Raw genomic sequence first — 18,931 nt, 5'->3', positions numbered from 1 at the left:
TCAAAGATATATTAAGGAAAGGATTTTGTCAGTCTTTGACAAGAATGATCACAGTCTTGTAACTTCTCAGGAAATTCTTGAAACAATCTTAGTTTATTAATTTTTTCCAAGATTCTAATAAAAAAAAGGAAGATTTCATGAGCAAAGATCTTTCTCACATTTTGACAGATTTAAAATGTCATTTTCAAGCCCTTAATATTAATTCTACCAAAATGTTACATATAAAAATGAGACCTGAAGAGGCAAACAAGAATCAGGAGGTGCCAGTGATTTTTGAAATTCACATCATTTAGGAAAAAGTCAGATTTCACTTCCTAACAAAAAATAAAGGGAATAATACAGGAATAAAGATCAATTAAAATAAAAGGTTTAATTATATAACATAACAATAATTCCTGAAACTTTTTTAGTCACAGCCCTCTGTGTATTTGGTGTCAGCATACACCGAATGCAAATATGGCGTCCAATTTGAATTGCCATTGATCTGGACTGACTAGCCTTCTCTTCACGTGGAAATACAAAAGGATTATTACATGTGTGAGAGGCTAGTCAGTCCAGAACAATGGCAACTCAAGTTGGACGCCATATTTGCATTCGGTGTATACATAGATATATAATATTTGCATCAAATCAGCGATATTAGTAGTGTTTTTGATAAGTGATCTTTGTTGTTGCAAATCAACAGTTGATCGAAACACAGTATTGTAAGCCTTGTTTGTCACTTTTATAGGCATGCAGTTTGCAAGTGCTTCTTTGAAAGGAAAACATATTTAGGTCCCTTTCAATGTCAGGAGATACTTTAAAGAAAAAATAATGTGTTTGTAGATAGAGGATTAAAAACATGAAAGACATATGGATTGAAATAAATGATGATGAAACACTGCAAGAAATTTGTAATTAAATTATTCAATATAAGATCTGAGTATTATGAAGGTAAGTGGACAAAAGATTTAGAAACACTGCACTTTCATTTAGGATTTTTTTTATTGCATTATTCAGCTGAAAGAATCCCTTTGAGAGAGCACCACCCACGTGTGCCTTCTTACTTATTTTCCTGTCATTTTCAATTGAAATGACTTGTTAAAGAGAGTATTAATACAATAATAATCTGAAATATATTATTGCAATTCAAGCTGTATGTGGTAAAGTACTTCTTCCTAACCCTTAACTGTTTTCTACTGATGGTTTCACCTTTATATTCTAATATAGTAGCAATACCTTTTCTCACTGAAATGTTAAACCCCAATATCTCATTACAAATTGTTGTCACCGTCTGAAATAGAACTCTTCTGATGTTTCTTTGGTGAACCTGTGGTGTAACAGATTATTTTGATGTCATGCTCCAAAAGGGTGACAGTGTTGATAACACCACAGGCAGCCCAAGCATACTGTGTGTGATTTTGGGGTCTAAAGTTCACTAACGGCAATAACTACTAATATCTTAATTTGCTCTCTAATTTTAACAGAATTTTTGAAAAATTGATGTACAAAAGAATGAAAGTTTTTATTTTAATGAAGAAGACATACATGTACTTCATCGCTCTCAATACGGATTCCGTGAAGAGCATTCAACCCAACATGCAATTATTGACATTGATAGTTAATACCATTCAGAGCAATATGGATAAACGTTTATTTTCGTGTGGTGTTTTTAAAGACTTAAAGAAAGCTTTCGATACAGTAGATCATGCTGTTTTACTTATAACCATTATGGCTTTTGCAGAATAATAAACAATTGGTTTTCATCTTACTTGCAAGAGCAGACACAAACAACACTAGTTGGTTCACATAATTATCTCTAAAAAAACCTTAACGACTTGTGGTGTTCCACAAGGCTCCGTATTAGGCCCATTATTGTTTTTATTGTATATCAATGATATTTATACCTGTTCCAAAGAGCTTAATTTCTATCATTTTGCTGATGACAGTAATATTTTATATGCGGACAGAAACCTTAAATCATTAGAACAAACAGTGAATATGGAGTTACATAAATTGTATGTTTGGCTAACATCAAGCAAATTAAACCTTAACATAAAAAAAATCAAATTTCATCATATTTCATCCATATAAAAAAAGACTATCCTTTCAACCTAAAATATGCATATTTGACTATAAGAAGAATATGAATGTTCCCTTTCCTAAAATTCCCAGTAATTCTTAAACATTCCTAGAAATTCCTAAAAATTCCTAGGAATCTCCAGCAGGTTTTTAGATTTCAAGGAACTGCTAGGAATTTATAGGAATTGCAACTCCTGTTAATTGGCTATACAAACATGGAATTTTTGGCAAATTCTAGGTTTTTTCGGGAATTCCTTGGAATTCCCGGTCCAACTTTACCATGAAAATTCACACCTCTTATTCCCAGTAATTCCTAGGAATTCCAAGATCCATTTCACAAGGGGTCATGATTAAGAATTGTCAAGCTTGTGTCTTAAATCAGTCTTTGAATAAAAACATATTTACCACTTCAGCCTGTAAAGCTACCCCATGGTCCTTGGATCAACCGACCTGTTGACATCATCAGTCCGATGGATCGAAAATATACATACTAACTTATATTGATTACTATTTGTCACATCCTGAAACGCATGTGTTAATTTAAGAGATAACTTCTACTGTGTAGATACCTGTGCCACTCTAATTCAGAATGCAAAATATCTAAAGCACATGCCTATTTTGAGTTCAGAAATTGTCAAAGAACTAGAGAACAGCAACGAAGCTTTATAGGTTCTAGCAATAAGGGTATGACCAACCCTGATGCTTGTAAAAGCAACGAGCCAGCAGGTCAATGTGATGAGCAAGCCTCTCAGAATAATAAGGGCAATGTTGCTACCACTTGGTCAGGATGAGCAGTTAATTCAACATAATGAAAATTATAAAACACACAAACACAAACACCACAGGTGTGGTGTTTTGTGGGGATAATGAAAATTTTATTTACCACTAATTAAATAATTAAATTTCTCAACATTGGCTGGAAAGGATGTAGTGTATTGATTATTCATGCACCTATTTCAATTATTGACAATGAGCTTAGTATGGGTTCTAAGGTGAGCACTTATTTGTACTTAATTCAGTAAATGTACTACTAGCAGTAATCATACTGTACTGGAAATTATACTTACATGCTGTAAAATTACTGTAAGTCAGTAAACTCTTCTACTTCTATAATTTATGTGTAACGTGTTTGTAAATAAAGTTCAATTAGCCTTTGGCAATGAAGGAGAGACAGTCTCTTCGTGTCCGAATGACAACACTACAGTTGAAATGAGACAAACAAAATTTTTGAGGGTTATGGATATTAAGCTCTCATATCTAGACTAAATAACATCAGGTATGAATATCTCGGTTGACTCCTCTATAGCATTTTTTTGCCTTCATGGTCCATTTGAAGCATCTTTCTACAAAATTACTTTTGGTTGGAAATCATTAAGAGAAGAAAGGGAGACAGGGCTTGTAACTTGGCAGCTGCCAATGGCTACCTCTTCCAATTCAAACTGGAATCCAGCCAAAACTACTTAAAATCTCTCTTGATAGGGGACATTTGTTGATTTATGAGATGTTGCTATATCTCTTATCTGAATAAATCAAGCTTCATCCCTCCAAAATTTTCTGGGGAAAGTGATGCTGAAATCTTAAATGCGGCTTTCTCAATATGACCGGAGGTATTTGAAGCATGCAGACTGTTTCAAATTTACCAATCAGTTAGCACCCCACGGCAGCCCAACTCAGATCAAAACCAAGCCAGGCGCTGATTATAGTAAATACCACACAAATGAGAGAGTTAATATTTCACTTAACTTTACTGAGAGAGATTAATTCAGACTAAGATGTAACTTTGATATGCAATTTTTAGAGCTTTATTCAATAATCCTCAAAGATTCTGTGTGTGTCATGTCAACCATTTTTAATCATGAACACTGGATGCTTGATGCAATATTGAAATTGTAAGGGGAAGTCTATTTTGGTAACTCACAGTGCTAATCAGATTGCAAGTGAGCATTGGGTTAGTCTTCAAGGAGGTAACTAATTTTACCTTAGACCTTTGTGCATGCTCGTGATAAATAAATTCTCTACTTTGAATAAACGAAACGCTGTAATTAAAGGAAAATATTGATACAAGAAGAAGTAAATCAGATTTTTCTAAGTAGACTTCATCTAAATTATAATTTCCAAAGAACTTCTTGACATGATTATAATAAGTTTTAGCTTGATTTGCAGGATCTTGGGATGGATTAAAATAAGCAAATAATTCTTGATTCTTATGAAGCAAAATTTGCTTGCTACAACATAAACCCTTTATTGACCAAGCTTCTTTGATTGTTTGTCTCAGTCTATAAAAACCCAGAAAAAGAACTCTGCCAATAACTAGCCATCTTGACCTCACCCTTTGTCAATAATGCATATAATATTTGAAAACACCTAGCAATTTTGTGAGCAAGAATCTTGCCTGAGCTTTCCTTTTTGAAAACTTACAGCAAACTTTCTCTTTTGGTATATTTAAACCTACTGTCTCCTAACCTCCTCTTAGAGGCTATATTTGTTAAGGTGACACAGTTAATTACATATTTTTCCTTATGGTTAGTATTACCTATTGCATTCTTTGCTAAGCACATAAATATTTTGTTGATTTGTTCAGAAAAAAATTTGCAAAATAGCTAATTGTTATTATAGATTTCATTGTACAGTAAAGCTGCATAAACTGTTAAATTGCTGTAACTTTTGCCAAATATTTTTTGTTTCCTTTTGTTTTTGTTTGTTTTTTTGTGTGTGTGTGTGTGTGTGTGTATGTGTGTGTGTGTGTGTGTGTGTGTGTGTGTGTGTGTGTGTGTGTGTGTGTGTGTGTGTGTGCACCTTTTGTTCATACAGATAACTTTTGGTCGTTGCAATAAAAAATGTAATTCCACAATTTGTATATGTCTAGGCTGATTATTATTATTCAGAATATTTATCGAAAATCCTCAACTATTGTTAGCAAAATCCTTGAGTTTCTCTTGCAACATCTTAAATGTTCTCCAAAGATTGAAATAGATTTTGAAAGAACCAAAGAGGTCTTAAAAAGTTTATTAAAGATCTGAAGAATTAAGATATTGGGAAGATCGAATTTCGAATAACACAAAGATATAAGCAAGAACTTTGAATATTCTAAAATCTTGACAAGAACAATGGAGATATCTTAATGGGAATTGTGACAATTATCCTCAAAGATCTGGGGTAAGAGCAGATGAGATCATAAAAAGAGTATTGATCATGGGCAGGAATATAAAATAAGATCCTCGAAGATCTGAGCAAGAAAATGAAAGATCCTTGGAGATCTTGGAAAGAAAATGAAAGACCCTTGAAGAGCTTAATAAGAAGTTTGAAGTTCCATGAGGACTTTCAAAGATCTTAAAGGATCCTCCAAATTCTGGACAAGATCTTTGAATATCCTTCAAGATCCTTAAAGATCTTAATGGCAGGAAATGAAAGATCCTTGAAGATCTTAGCAAGAAAATGAAAGATTTGTGAAAATCTTACCAAGAATTTTGAAGATCCTTGAAGTTTTTTTCAAAGATCTTCATGAGGATCCTCAACTAAGGTTCCTCAAATGTCCTCATAAAGATATTTCAGGATCCTTTAAGATCCTTTGTAATTGTGGAAAATTCAATTCACCTGATATCCCTAATTTTTAAGACACCAAGCAAAATTAAAACTTACCAAAGTGGCACTTGATTCACTAGAACCAGATGCAGATGTACCCCTTCCATCATCAGCTGTAAATAATAAAATAAAAATAAAAAAATCACAACAAAGATCAGCTAAAATGCTTACACTGCCAAATTTAGTCTTTCATTTAAAAGGTAGCCAAGGTAGCTGGCCACATAAATCAAACATGAGTTCATAGCATTGTCTATGGCAGGGGTTAACATTAGTCATGTGATTGATCGAAAAAGGAGTTACACTACTGCAATGTTCAGGGGGCAAACACTTCAAAAATTGTGAGCACAGCTCACATTAGCCATTAGCTCACAAAAGTAAACTCAGTTTACCTTTAAACTCTCAATATCAAAATATGAAACATGAGTATTCCCCTGGGAAGATTTGACAGTCTTCTTGTTCCAATTCCTCATTCCACCCAGGCAAGGTTCAAATTTCCCACCCCTTGGAAAGGCCTTTGTCAAACTCGCTACTCCCTCCATGGGCACAGACGGCTGTTAATGCCAGTGGGTTCCATGGGAGGAGAAATGTTGAAGCTATATAAATTGATCCACACCCTACATGTGCATGATCCCAAAGCCAATATTCTTCTTGCTTCTAACTTTATTAGACAAGGGTAAATCAAAATCTATTTGGCTTACAATTAAAAGCATCACATTTCGTAGCCAACAACGAGTGGCTGATGATCATGCAGTAATTGTCAGGCATTCCTTTTCTTCGTCATTTTGTTGACTTCTTACTCTTGTTTTGTCACCGTGGACCCACTCCTTCAACCCTATCGGCCACCCCGCCATCCCACCATCATTAAATAATGTGACTGAGCACAGGATTTCGTGCACTAACGCTTTACCGTTTAACGAAATAATCCGTTTACTATCCGTTTATTATCCGTTTAAAACGGATCATCAAAGCGTTTAAACGCTTTGCTCATCCGTTTAACGTTTTCGACAAAACGTTTAAACGGTTAACCTATCCGTTTAAAAAAAAACGGTATAAAACATGCAGTCCCAAGAAGCATCCGTTGAAAATCAATCACGCTTCGATCGAGCTGATGTTACAACTTACTGTTTGCAAATCTCTGGTATGAGAAGGTCTTCGATTAGAAGAATTCTCAACCAGATATTGAGACACGAGAGCTCGCATTACTTTACGAAAACAGACAAGAGCGAGATTTGTTTTCATGCTTATGCAAATTTATTTCGATAGACGTGTACGGCAAAATTATTTACCGAATCGGTAGCTATCGGGTTTCTCATCTTTTATTTCCATAGATTGAAAGGAAACGAAAATGGCTTTATAAAAGCTATAATTACAAATTACTTTACGAAATCGAACGCTAGATGAAACATGAGCGAAAGAAAGTTGCATATGCAAAATTGTTTTGGACTCTTCTCTACCGTTGAACGCTTTGGACTATCCGTTGAAATGGATATGCAAACCGTTTAAACACTCTTACTACCCGTTAATTATCCGTTAAACCTTTTATTTTAATTCAACCGTTTCACGAAAAAGCGTTAGTGTACGAGATCCTGTGCCCGGTCACTCTCTTTGTTTGGAACACGAGGGCTAGGAAAGGATGTTTCCCAAAATATGATTTATTTTCTTTTACATGAAATTGATTCCCGCCAGAACATATTTACCAACAAGGTAGGTCAATACAGCAAGTAAATACGAGGCTTCGTTAACAACATTTAAGCATGAAATCCTCTTGGACAAACGGTACAAAACCGACTTGGATAAATTGATTCACTACACTAAGAGTGAAAATTATGAGTCAAGAATAAATATTTATTAGCGGCTTTCGTGGCTTACTTTTTACTCCTTCGCAGCGACAATCACCTATGAAATTCTTCAGTTCGGCAGCAAGATCCTTCCTTCCAGATTTATCGAGGCCATTCATTAAGAAATCCAGACGATGTGGTGCGATTTTAAGCTCATGCTCTAGTAACTGGAACAGATCTTCTGCGTTTGATATCTTCTCCGCTTCTCCTTGCGGGATTTCAAAAATAAACTTCAACTTTTCTAGGTTTTCGGTGCTTAACTTTGAAGCAATATCGGGCAGTTTAAGTCGAAAACGTTCTTTACATTTGCAATCCATGGCCACTGAAAAATGGCCGATGCAGAAAGTGAAAGTGAAAGTATGTAAGAATGGGAGAAAGACATTCAGCGGGAAAATCCCTCTGAAAGACAATTGGTCAATTCAGTGATCAAACATGATGTCACCCCAAACTTCATGGTTTTCGGATGGGTGGGTTTAGAGGGAACACTGAGTGACTGAGTTTTTTCAAACAGAGAGCATTCACTTTCAAAGTTACCAGCAAAAATACCGTTCGATAGGGAGTACATGACGTTTCGATTTAAATTGAAAAACGCAGACACAAATATTTTGTGGATTGTTGTCACTGTTTTCTCAATAATTTTAAGCAGAAATAAACTGCATTTGAGCCACGCAGCCGTTGTTTGCTCTTGTCACGCAACAAGCTCTCTCCCCCATTCCCGTGGCGTGACGAGACCAAACAATTGGCGCTTCGGCACGAACGTTTTTAATTTTACCGTAGAAAGCAAACCGAAACTCCATTTCATCTTCATGATAAGGAGGCCTACATCCGCGGTCTCAGTTTCTCGAATAAATAAAAATGCATTGAGTGAAGAGAAAAGAGTGATATTTCAAAGGCTTTCACTTAGGCATTACGATGGGCGGGCCTGTTGCCTACTATGTTTGTTTAGAAGGAAGTGACAAGTAATGGAGTTGAGATCAAGGTAGCATAAGGCGAATTTGATTGGTAGAAAACGTCAAAGCAAGCGAAAGTCGCGTGAAAATTTATTAACACTAGCATTTAATCTATCTTGAAATCCAACCTAGTAAGGAAGGATTATGTAAAATTTAGGCTGCTAACTGAAAAGTGTCATTTTATCGGGGAATGTCTCATCGATAATGACAAGTAAACACGTAGTTGTTACGGTAAAATACCGTTTTAAAAAAAAGATGTAATCGATGGAGAACTTCGAAAAGCAAAGAAACAGATTTTGACATGGCAGACGACATAGAAAGTAAATATAACTTGGTGATCTTTCGACCTTAGCCAAAAGAGCAACCAAAAGGCAGGGACAAGTTTATCTATCATTAAATGCTTTATCTGATAGTGCGAGATACCACTCGATACGCAAACACAGAGTTATTTTTGTATGAACGAAAGAAACCACTCGACAAGGGACCAATTCATTGTACATGAACGAGTCTCGCCGACAGTGTTCAGCGACGTACTTAGCTCGGGCGATTAAACTGCCTAGAGGCCAGACAAAGCCGTCAATAACTTTTTTTTAATGAGACGGCATCGAGCAAACCACACAGTTCACGCGCAACACAGCATGCCGTTTAAAGAACTGCACAAACAACCACAGGGATGAGATTTATCGCGGTTAAGCAAAATGTTCGGGGAAATCCATCTACATCTCAACTGAGAAATCTTTGATTCAAAATTTTTCTCATGTTCCCCTTATGCACTTCCCAGAGGGGGAGGGGGGCAACCCCGGGGACATACGCGGGCATGGCGCGGGGATTTTTCAGCTTTGTTCCGCTAATTTTAAGCCTGGGATGGGGGTATTGGATTATTTTTTCATTTTCGTAGCAGGTCCCCGAGGGAAGACCCGCGGGATTTGCAGCTCTACTGCCATTTTTGATAAGTTTATCGGCCATTGTATGTGCATTTGAGAAAAGAGACCTCGTTCTTTAATTAATGCCATGTACCTGATTAGAACCCAGGTATTTCTGTCAAAGGTGGCTCTCTGCTTTTTCAAAATATGCATGGATACTTTTTCTTTTTTGTGGATCCACATGTGTGTCGAACTGTAAATTGTGTGTTGTAAACAAACACAGGAGTAGGAGGACAGAGCTTTCATTACAGTCTTTCCATTGCGTTACTTGCAAATAATACATGAACTAATTGCCAAACTTTACCTGTTTCTGATCATATTTCAGCAAATTAAATAAAGCATGAATGATAAGTGCATTACTCCGTCGAGAACGAAGACTAACCATAATCGTGCTGCAGTGAAAACTACACTGCTTTCTCACCATGATTGTTACGTTTAGTTAGGCAATCTGGTGACTTTCATCTGTTCAGCAGTATAGCAATATTCCCAAAAGGCGCAGTGAGATACATGGTAAAAACACAGAAAGGCTATCGTTTCTCACACTACATAATAAATGTCCTTTCGCGAACTGCTCTCTCCGATTCACACTTTAATTCACACTTACTCTTTCCTCGTATCGACATTACCTAAATCCATTTCTAATAAATATGCGGAGAAAAAGCGATGATCTCTCTATGAAATTGATTACCTGCACGTCGAAACAGTCTTTCGCCATATTTCTTGCAATGTTTGCGTCTTGGCGATCCCGGAAATCATTGTGCGAACATAAAAATCCAATCATGATTGGCAACTCATTCATTAATGAACCAACCAGAAGACTCGTCTCTTGTCCAGATGTCTTACGATACCAAGTCGCTACAGGCCTGACACAAAACGATATTGTAATCTCTACCGATCAAGTCTCTCAAGTAGGTTAACGTTGCCACACGATAAACTACAAACTAGTTTTACTAACTGAAAAAGAAGTAGTTATAGGGGCTAAACTAAAACGGACTTTTTTAAGATGTTGGGATGAATATTAATTAACTTAATAATTATCCCTTATAGTCTTTAATAGCGATCCATAGGGTGTCTGATGTGACCTAGCTACTAGCCTCTATTAGTTATCCATATGGTGACGTCAGTCGTTAGTTATCCATATGGTGACGTAAGTCATGCGACAAAATGTGACGCGAGAGTATCACGTAGGTCAGACAATTATTTTGATGGGAGAATGAAAAGAAAAGAAAACAGAACAACAGGTTTTTTAATCAAACAGGAGGAGGAATTGTGCAGTGGTGAGAGCACTCGCCTCCCACTACTGTGGCCCGGGTGCGATCCCAGACCTGGCGTCACATGTGGATTGAGTTTGTTGTTGGTTTTCGTCCTTGCTCCGAGGATTTTCTACGGGTCCTCTGGTTTTTCTCCCTCCGCAAAAACCAACATTCCAATTCGATCTGGAAACAGTAGAGAAGAAGAGCCACCCAGTGGAATGTCCATTGCTAAATTATTATTTATTTTTATTATTATTATTTTAGTGAGAAGGAAGAAGAAGAGTGCGATGACAAGGAGATTTCTGAGGAGAGGGAACAGTGTTGGTAGGAGGAGGAAAAAGATGCTCTGGAGGGGAAGAGGAAAGAGAGTTTTGTGAGGAGGAGGATGAGGATGAGGAGTGGTGTGAGAAGGACGAGGAGGAGTGTTGTGAAGAAGAGGACGAGGCTCCAACCTTAACTAGGAAATTGATCCTTTAATCGTCTCGTTCCAGGCCCTTCTTCAGATGTATCAGAGGACCCATGTAACTTATGACCACTAAGCTACCAGACCATAGAAATTCAATTCCCGTTTTATTCACTAAATTTTAAGGGAGGGAGGAGTAAAATTGTCAGTAGGTGTAGGAGGATTATTGTAAAGAGGAGTAGGAGGGGGGGAAGGCAAAAGTGCTACGAAGAGGAATTGATCGGGTGAGAAATGTGTGTGAAATTTTAGTGACTAATTAGCCACCCCGAAATATGCTTGCTTGATCTCATTCATACAAACAACAAGAAACGTATACGGCATCAGGCGTAGTCGATGTTCCGATTAGTGATCACTCCCTTTTATTCACTATTCTAAGACTCTAGTGATATATATATATAATTATAACAAACTGGTTCAGAACTTCAGAGGTAGTTCATCGTTTTATTACGACAGCTCTGTTTCGTATGGTCGAAAATGACCACACTCATCAGGTCATCGTTGAAATAATATATACGTTGAAATAATATATATATGCCCGCTCAGGGCAAATTTTCTTTTCAAACATTTATTCTATTCATATATATATATATATATATATATATATATATATATATAATTATACCTCAAGAATTAGGTTACTTGAATTTTTACTGCAACTCTGAGTTTCATGCCTCTTGCGAAGCAATCGTCAGGCAACTGCCAGAAATAACGGTTACAATCCACCAAAATTTAAAAGACGAAACAATGTATACATGCGCGCGCAACATACTGCACGCGCTATCGTAACGTTAGGTTCTTTAACAGGAATTTCCTGACATGTCTGCAACCTGATGTCAGCTCATTTCTTTTGTTTAAACTTGCCATCTGCGGTTTACAAATGATAAAATATTTTTCCCACAAACACAAGTTGCATCTTTTAGCTACATTGGAATACGAACTAGCTTGTTTCACCTTGCGCCACTTAATATTAAACTTAGTGTCCTTACCTTTAAGACTCCATATATATTTGCTAAGTTCAGTAGCATGCCTGTAACGTTCGTTTCGGAATGAACACAAGTGGTTCCTGTAACGCATTTTAAAAGCGGTGTCACAGAGACCAATGTACGTTTCCTTTGCGGTTTCTGTGGTGACCTCTGCCTGGTAAATTATGCTTTCCATGTTACAGTTTCCATCCATGGGGCATATGTCAGGTTTTCGACAGTTGCAGCTTTTCCTAGCTCGATCAGTAGCGCGTGCGAGTTTCCGGATTTCAGATTTGTTGTGGTTAGATATGACAGTTTTAATGCTGCCCATGCAGCTGTTGCTCAGTTTAAGGGTGTTCCGGTTGAAAATTTTGTGAAGAGGATTAGTTTTTGTGAAATGCTTATCAATAAGTGCAAGGAAGCATTTTCCGACGTTAGTTTCCACGTTCTTGCTGTATGGTGGGTTAAACCAAGTAATATTTCGCTGCCTGTTTCTTCGTGGACGTGGTGCCTGGTTTGATGCAGCGTTGAATGACAGGGTGTAGCTGTACCCACTTTTTTGAGAGCTTCTTGATAAATAGGTTTAGCACTATCGAAGCATTCCCTGTCGGAAGATATCTCGGAGAGCCTCCTATTGATTGATTCAGGGATGTTGCGCAGAATGGATGGTGGGTGGTTAGATTAGGGTTGCAGTAAAAGTTCAAGTAACCTAATTCTTGAGGTATAATTATCCATAGCTCTAGCCCTGCTATTGAGCACTTTTTAGTAGATGATGATCTCATTCCGCTATTTTGGTTATATATATATATATATATATTTATATATATATATATATATATATATATATATATATATATATATATATATAACTAACTGCAGACAGTACTGTTTCGGCCTTCTGGGCCTCATCAGTGCAGTTTTTTTTTTGTTTTTCAAGCGCCCCCGGCCACGGACCCTTTAGTGCAATGGTCAGTGCTGCAACGGCCGGACGACATATATACTTAACGGAACCGGAGTGCAATGGTTCCGCCGAGTAACGCCTGAAGGAGGGTACACCAGTACGCCAAAATCGCCCAGGAATCGAACCTGGCCCCCCGGAAGCGCTCCCCGCCTAACGGGGCACCTGAACAGTCGGGGTGTGCAAGGACTGCTGTTGGGTAACGAGTCCCATAATGCAGAGAACTACATGCTATGAGACCCTAAAATAGTCCTATTAAAGGACACGACCATGCTGAAGTTCGGACCCAACCCAAAGGGATGGGTGACCGAAACAGAGAAAAAGCAAAAAGAAAAGCAAGTTCGGATCGACCGAGAAATCCCAAAAAAGGGATGGGCGACCAAACAGAACCAAAGAAAAAACACTGCCAAGGAGGAAGAAAGTTGCAAGTTTTCCCTCCCGGCAGGTACTCACTTATCCAACAAAAATCCTCAGAAACCTCAAAAACAAACCAAAACAAACTCCCAACCACTAGGGAAAGGAGCGAACACTTACCAACAAGCAAAAGTCGAGTCAGTGCAGTGCTAATGCTAGGATGGAGGAGAACCAATATGGTCACCCCAAACGATCCAACCTTTGTGGTATCGTCTAAGCCATGCCAGAGTGCTCAAACTAGAGTACACTAGCGAGCATGCGCAATTGCAGCAGCAATGACTCATCCTAGTTAGAGTGCTCAATTTGGACATGAAAGCAAAGCTTTGTATGCCAAAGAGCTATATCTATATATAGATATAGCTCTCTCTATATATATATATATATATATATATATATTTATAGAGCTATATCTATATATAGATATATATATATCTATATATAGATATATATCTATATATATATATAGATATATATATATATAGATATATCTATATATATATATCTATATATATATATAGATATATATATATATAGATATATCTATATATAGATATATATCTATATATATATCTATATAACTAATGGAGGAAAACCAATATGGTCACCCCAAACGATCCAACCTTTGTGGTATCGTCTAAGCCATGCCAGAGTGCTCAAACTAGAGTACACTAGCGAGCATGCGCAATTGCAGAGCAATGACTCATCCTAGTTAGAGTGCTCAATTTGGACATGAAAGCAAAGCTTTGTATGCCAAAGAGCTATATCTAACTGCAGACAGTACTGTTTCGGCCTTCTGGGCCTCATCAGTGCAGTGCTAATGCTAGGATGGAGGAAAACCAATATGGTCACCCCAAACGATCCAAGTATATATTGTGGTAGGAAAATATTGTGGGAGGAAAAAGACAAGTAAACTACAAGTTCATCCCTACAAGCCTGTTTCGTGGTCGCCCACTGGTCAGGGGATTTAATGAGAATAAACTTTACAAATAAAGTAAAGTTTATTCTCATTAAATCCCCTGACGAGTGGGCGACCACGAAACAGGCTTGTAGGGATGAACTTGTAGTTTACTTGTCTTTTTCCTCCCACAAAATAAATATATATATATATATATATATATATATATATATTTCCTGGGCGGGATTTGAAACCACATCCCCCTGTTACTAGTCAGGTACGATGACCACTACACTATCAAGACAACCATGCTGGCAACACGGCAATCGAAGATGTGATTTACGAGATCGGAGACGTTAGTCGTTATCTATAATTACGTAATCATTAGCACTTCGATCCTATTTAATGCTCTTTTTTTATTTCAAAAGTTGTAAATAACTGAAGAAGGTCTCTGACCGAAACGTTTTTTATTAAAATTTTTTATATTTTTTACGTCAGAAGTTGTCCATCCTCGCAATTTTTAATCTTTCTATATACATATATATATATATATTTTTTGTGGTAGTCGGAAAAAAATATATATATAAACAGACTAGGTGAAGTCGTGGCTGTGAAAAAGTGCTCGATGCGGGTTGCAGAGCCTTTCAATAGCGGTTATAAATTTATGACAGGAAGATCGTTTCACCATTACTCTGAGTTTCACGCAGCTTGCGCTGCGATCGTCAGACGATATGTTTTCCATCGATAATAAACCGTCTGACGATCGCAGCGCAAGCTGCGTGAAACTCAGAGTAATGGTGAAACGATCTTCCTGTCATTAATTTATAACTGCTATATATATATATATATAATTAATTAATTAATTAATATAATATATCTCAGAACCAAGACTACAATCGCGAAAAATTTATACTAGAAGTTATAAGAACTTTCATCCAGATATCTTTTGGAAGACCTGCAAAACGCTCCGTTTAATGTTATGGATGTTTTTGACGATGTGGACGATAAATTATTTGAATCGCTTTATCTGGATATTATAATGAACAAGCACCTATAAAGAAATTCCATGTGAGGAGGCAATCAAGTGCCTTTTATGGCGGAGCAATGGCGCAAATCCATCCAACACAGATATAAGCTGTGGAAAAATTTCACATATGATCGCACAGATGCAAATTATGCTCTCTATCAAAAGCAAAGAAATAAGTGTACTTCTTTAAGACGAAAAGCGATCAAGGCATACTTTCTCAATAAATCAGCAACAGAGAAACCGAACGAGTTTTGGAACACTTATCGTCCTCTTCGTCAGTTAGGGAAATCAAGGCAAGCTAACGACATCCTACTGGAAGAAAACGGGGTACTTATCAAAGAATTGAGATGGGGAATATTTTTAACAGTTATTTTACTCATATTGCTAATGCAGCAGCAGAGATAAACGAGGAAGATTTTAGAACTGATTACAGCACTCATCCAAGCATTCAGGCCATACTAACTAACCATTCTTCCAACATGACGACAAATTTCGATTTTGAACCTACCAACTCAAAGCAAGTGGAGAAGTTTTTGTTAGAAATGAATACGCGTAAATCCTGCGGCAATGACCTTATACCTCCACGATTACTGAGGGAGTCTGCATCTGTGATATTAGAGCCTCCTGCAAAACTAATGAACTGTTCAATCAATCTAGGTCACTATCCTTCAAGCTGGAAAATGGGGCAAGTGAACCCTTTATTTAAGAAGGACGATGAATTTTGTAAAAAGACCTACAGACCCGTATTTGTTCTTCCGGCCCTCAATAACATTTTTGAACGAATCCTAGTAAAAATAACTTGAGTCTTTTTATCAAGATATATTATCAAATTTCATCTCTTCATGTTGACCAAATTACAGCTGTGAAACCTCTTTATTAAGACTGATCGACTAGAGGAAAAGTCGTGATTGGTAAGTCCATAGAAACGATTGCCTTTGACAGTATTCCTCATGCTCTCTTGCTTGCCAAACTCAAGGCTTATGATCTTGGCGAGATGAGCATTGGACTCTTGAGGAGCTACCTTTTTGCAAGAATACAGCACGTAAAAATTGGAGACACATTTTCTGAATGGGAGTTAGTGAGAAGAGGAGTCCCCCAGGGAAGTGTCCTTGGCCCCATATTTTTCAACATTCACAACAATGATTTATTCTATCACACTAAGCAGGCAAACTTGTATGCCTATGCCGATGATCATAAGTTGTACTCGTCTGACGAGGACCTCGAAATGCTAAACACACGGCTGGAATACGAACTTGGAATTACTAACAGTTGGTATGAGTGAGATGGCATGATTGTAAATCCAGACAAGCATCAGGCAATGGAGATTGGTGCGAATAGTGAATTTGAATTTTCTTTCTCTGTTAAGAATTCAATTGAATTATTGGGCATAACGATCGAAAAAACATTATTACCAGTAATGTAATGCTGCGTTTATATAAAGCTTTTATTCTGCCACACTTTCAATATTGCTCTCTTATTTGGCATTTTTCTGGCACTAGAAATTGTGATAAACTAGAGTCTTTGAACAAACGTATTTTACCATTTATTTTTAATGATCCACCGTCTAGTTCTGATGATCTGTTAAAGAAAGCAAAGATATCATCCTTATATACTGGAAGACTTTACAAAACTCTAATGGTAGTTTTCAAGAGCTTATTTGTTTCTATGTATCCTGGATATCTAAAAAAAAAACCTTTTTGTTCTTCGTAATTCTAGTTATTCACTGAATAAAATAATACTCTGACTCTACCTATACCAAAAACAACAAAATATGGTCTTGAGTGCATCCGATATCAAGCAGCAAAAACTTGAAATTCGCTCCCGGACAGCATGAGAACAATTACATCATTTAAAGATTTTAAGATAGACATAAGGAAAATTAACTTTTAGTAGCAATTTTATTTTATTATTATTATTGTATTGGTAGTAGTTCTATTTATAATTTGACAGACTTGTGTATTTTTCTTTCTCGAAGATATTAGCTAAACAGAACTACTCTGAAAATTCGAGTTGAAATAAAGTATAGAGGTTTTTACGTTACGTCTCGTATCCCATAGCAATGACGGCGGCCGCTATGTTGAAGGTCAACTATTTAACTGAAACAATGCGAACTTGACAATGTCTTCTATCACATTAAGCAGGCAAACTTGTATGCCTATGCCGATGATCAAAAGTTGTACTCGTCTGACGAGGACCTCGAAATGCTAAACACACGGCTGGAATACGAACTTGGAATTGCTAACAGTTGGTATGAGCGAATACCCCGTGTAAAGCGAGGTATTTACAAATAATATCTTCGATAAACAAGGTAGATCCATTTTAGATCCCAAGCAAAGAATGGAAGCTAAATATTAGCGATTTCCCCGCGATAACGTACGTGGACCTGGTGACCTATCTTGTTCTCAAGACAGGTGATTATACTCTTGAAGAATTCAAGGCTTTTAAAAGCCTCGAAGCTTATAATCAGTTTCTCTCTGGATGGATCAAAGATTTAAAAACCAAAAAAGTTGAAGAGAAAGATATGACAATTATTTCTTCGGGTGAGTGTTGTACTTTAAGTTTTTGAAATGCCGCTAACTAAGTTTTCATTCGTGCTATGTCTACTTGAGAGAACAAAAAACTTCTGCAATATTTTTCTGTTTGAGTTTTGCGTGATATCTAAACTATCTCGTTTTGTCTTCTTTTTAGGTTATGCACTCACATTGAGTAAGAGATACCCCTCTGATGCTTTGGATTATTGCTGGTGATTCGGGGACTGTGGAGTCAGCTCATCGCTATTGTATGGCTGGCCTTGCAGAATCATGTACTCACGTAGGAGCAGTTCTATTTGCCATTGAATGTTATGTTCGTCATAGAGAGTCTAAGACAGTAACTCAAGAAAAAGCTTACTGGATTGTGCCACCAACCAAGGAAATAACATATGCACCTGTCACTGGCATTGACTTTACATCTGCTACAATAAAGAGGAAGAATTTGAACCACTTCATTGACGCTGAGAAGAAAATTGAAAAATCTGTGCGATGCAATTCAAATGCCCAGCCATCTGGCAGTGAGATTGCAGACTTCTACTTTGCCTTGAGTTAGACAACAGGGCAGTCTGCAGTCTTGTCCATTGTTGATAGCTTTTCAGATAGTTATGTTCGTATACTATCATCAGTGCTACATAATGGGAGTATGGTCCTCCAAATAATCTAAACATCTCTTAAACTTATTTAGATGTTAGAAGTAACCATCAAGAGAACCCAGATTCAGTGATAACTTGAAAAGCAATTTCATGCTCGCTTCCACCGACGCGTCCCAAAGAAATTTCAATTTTTCTACTGTTTTGATTGCATTCTTGGTTTTTTTTTCCGTTTTCATGCAAAAACCAATACAATTTTCACCATGAGACGGTGTAAGTGGCGCGACCACCCCATATGGAAGAGTGATGTTTATCGTTTAATCTCTTTATAACTATTTTGTTCTTTATGACTTTCTTTTTCGCTCTTTTGCGATACCACTAAACGTTTATGATGTGTTGGGCACTCTCCACTAGCGAAGAGTACACGTCCCGCTTGTCATTTAAGGACCTTCAGTTTCAATATTGATTCGATTTTAGCTTCAAA

General features: G+C 37.1%; 1 protein-coding gene across 1 annotated transcript in view; it reads right to left on the bottom strand.

Moving 5' to 3' along the window:
- LOC111323798 (uncharacterized) overlaps positions 1-7,848 on the bottom strand; it is a 30,110-nt gene extending 22,262 nt beyond the window's left edge. The window contains 2 exon segments of the mRNA XM_088737423.1: positions 5,701-5,756; positions 7,513-7,848. Of these exon segments, the coding sequence (XP_088593549.1) occupies positions 5,701-5,756; positions 7,513-7,798 (342 nt within the window). The 5' untranslated portion in view covers positions 7,799-7,848.
- Between the last annotated feature and the right edge of the window lie 11,083 nt (positions 7,849-18,931).

Source organism: Stylophora pistillata, chromosome 1 (assembly GCF_964205215.1).
Source record: "Stylophora pistillata chromosome 1, jaStyPist1.2, whole genome shotgun sequence".
Lineage (NCBI taxonomy): Eukaryota > Metazoa > Cnidaria > Anthozoa > Scleractinia > Pocilloporidae > Stylophora > Stylophora pistillata.
The sequence above is the reverse complement of the archived record's forward strand: the minus strand, read 5'-3'. Positions and strand labels throughout refer to the sequence as shown.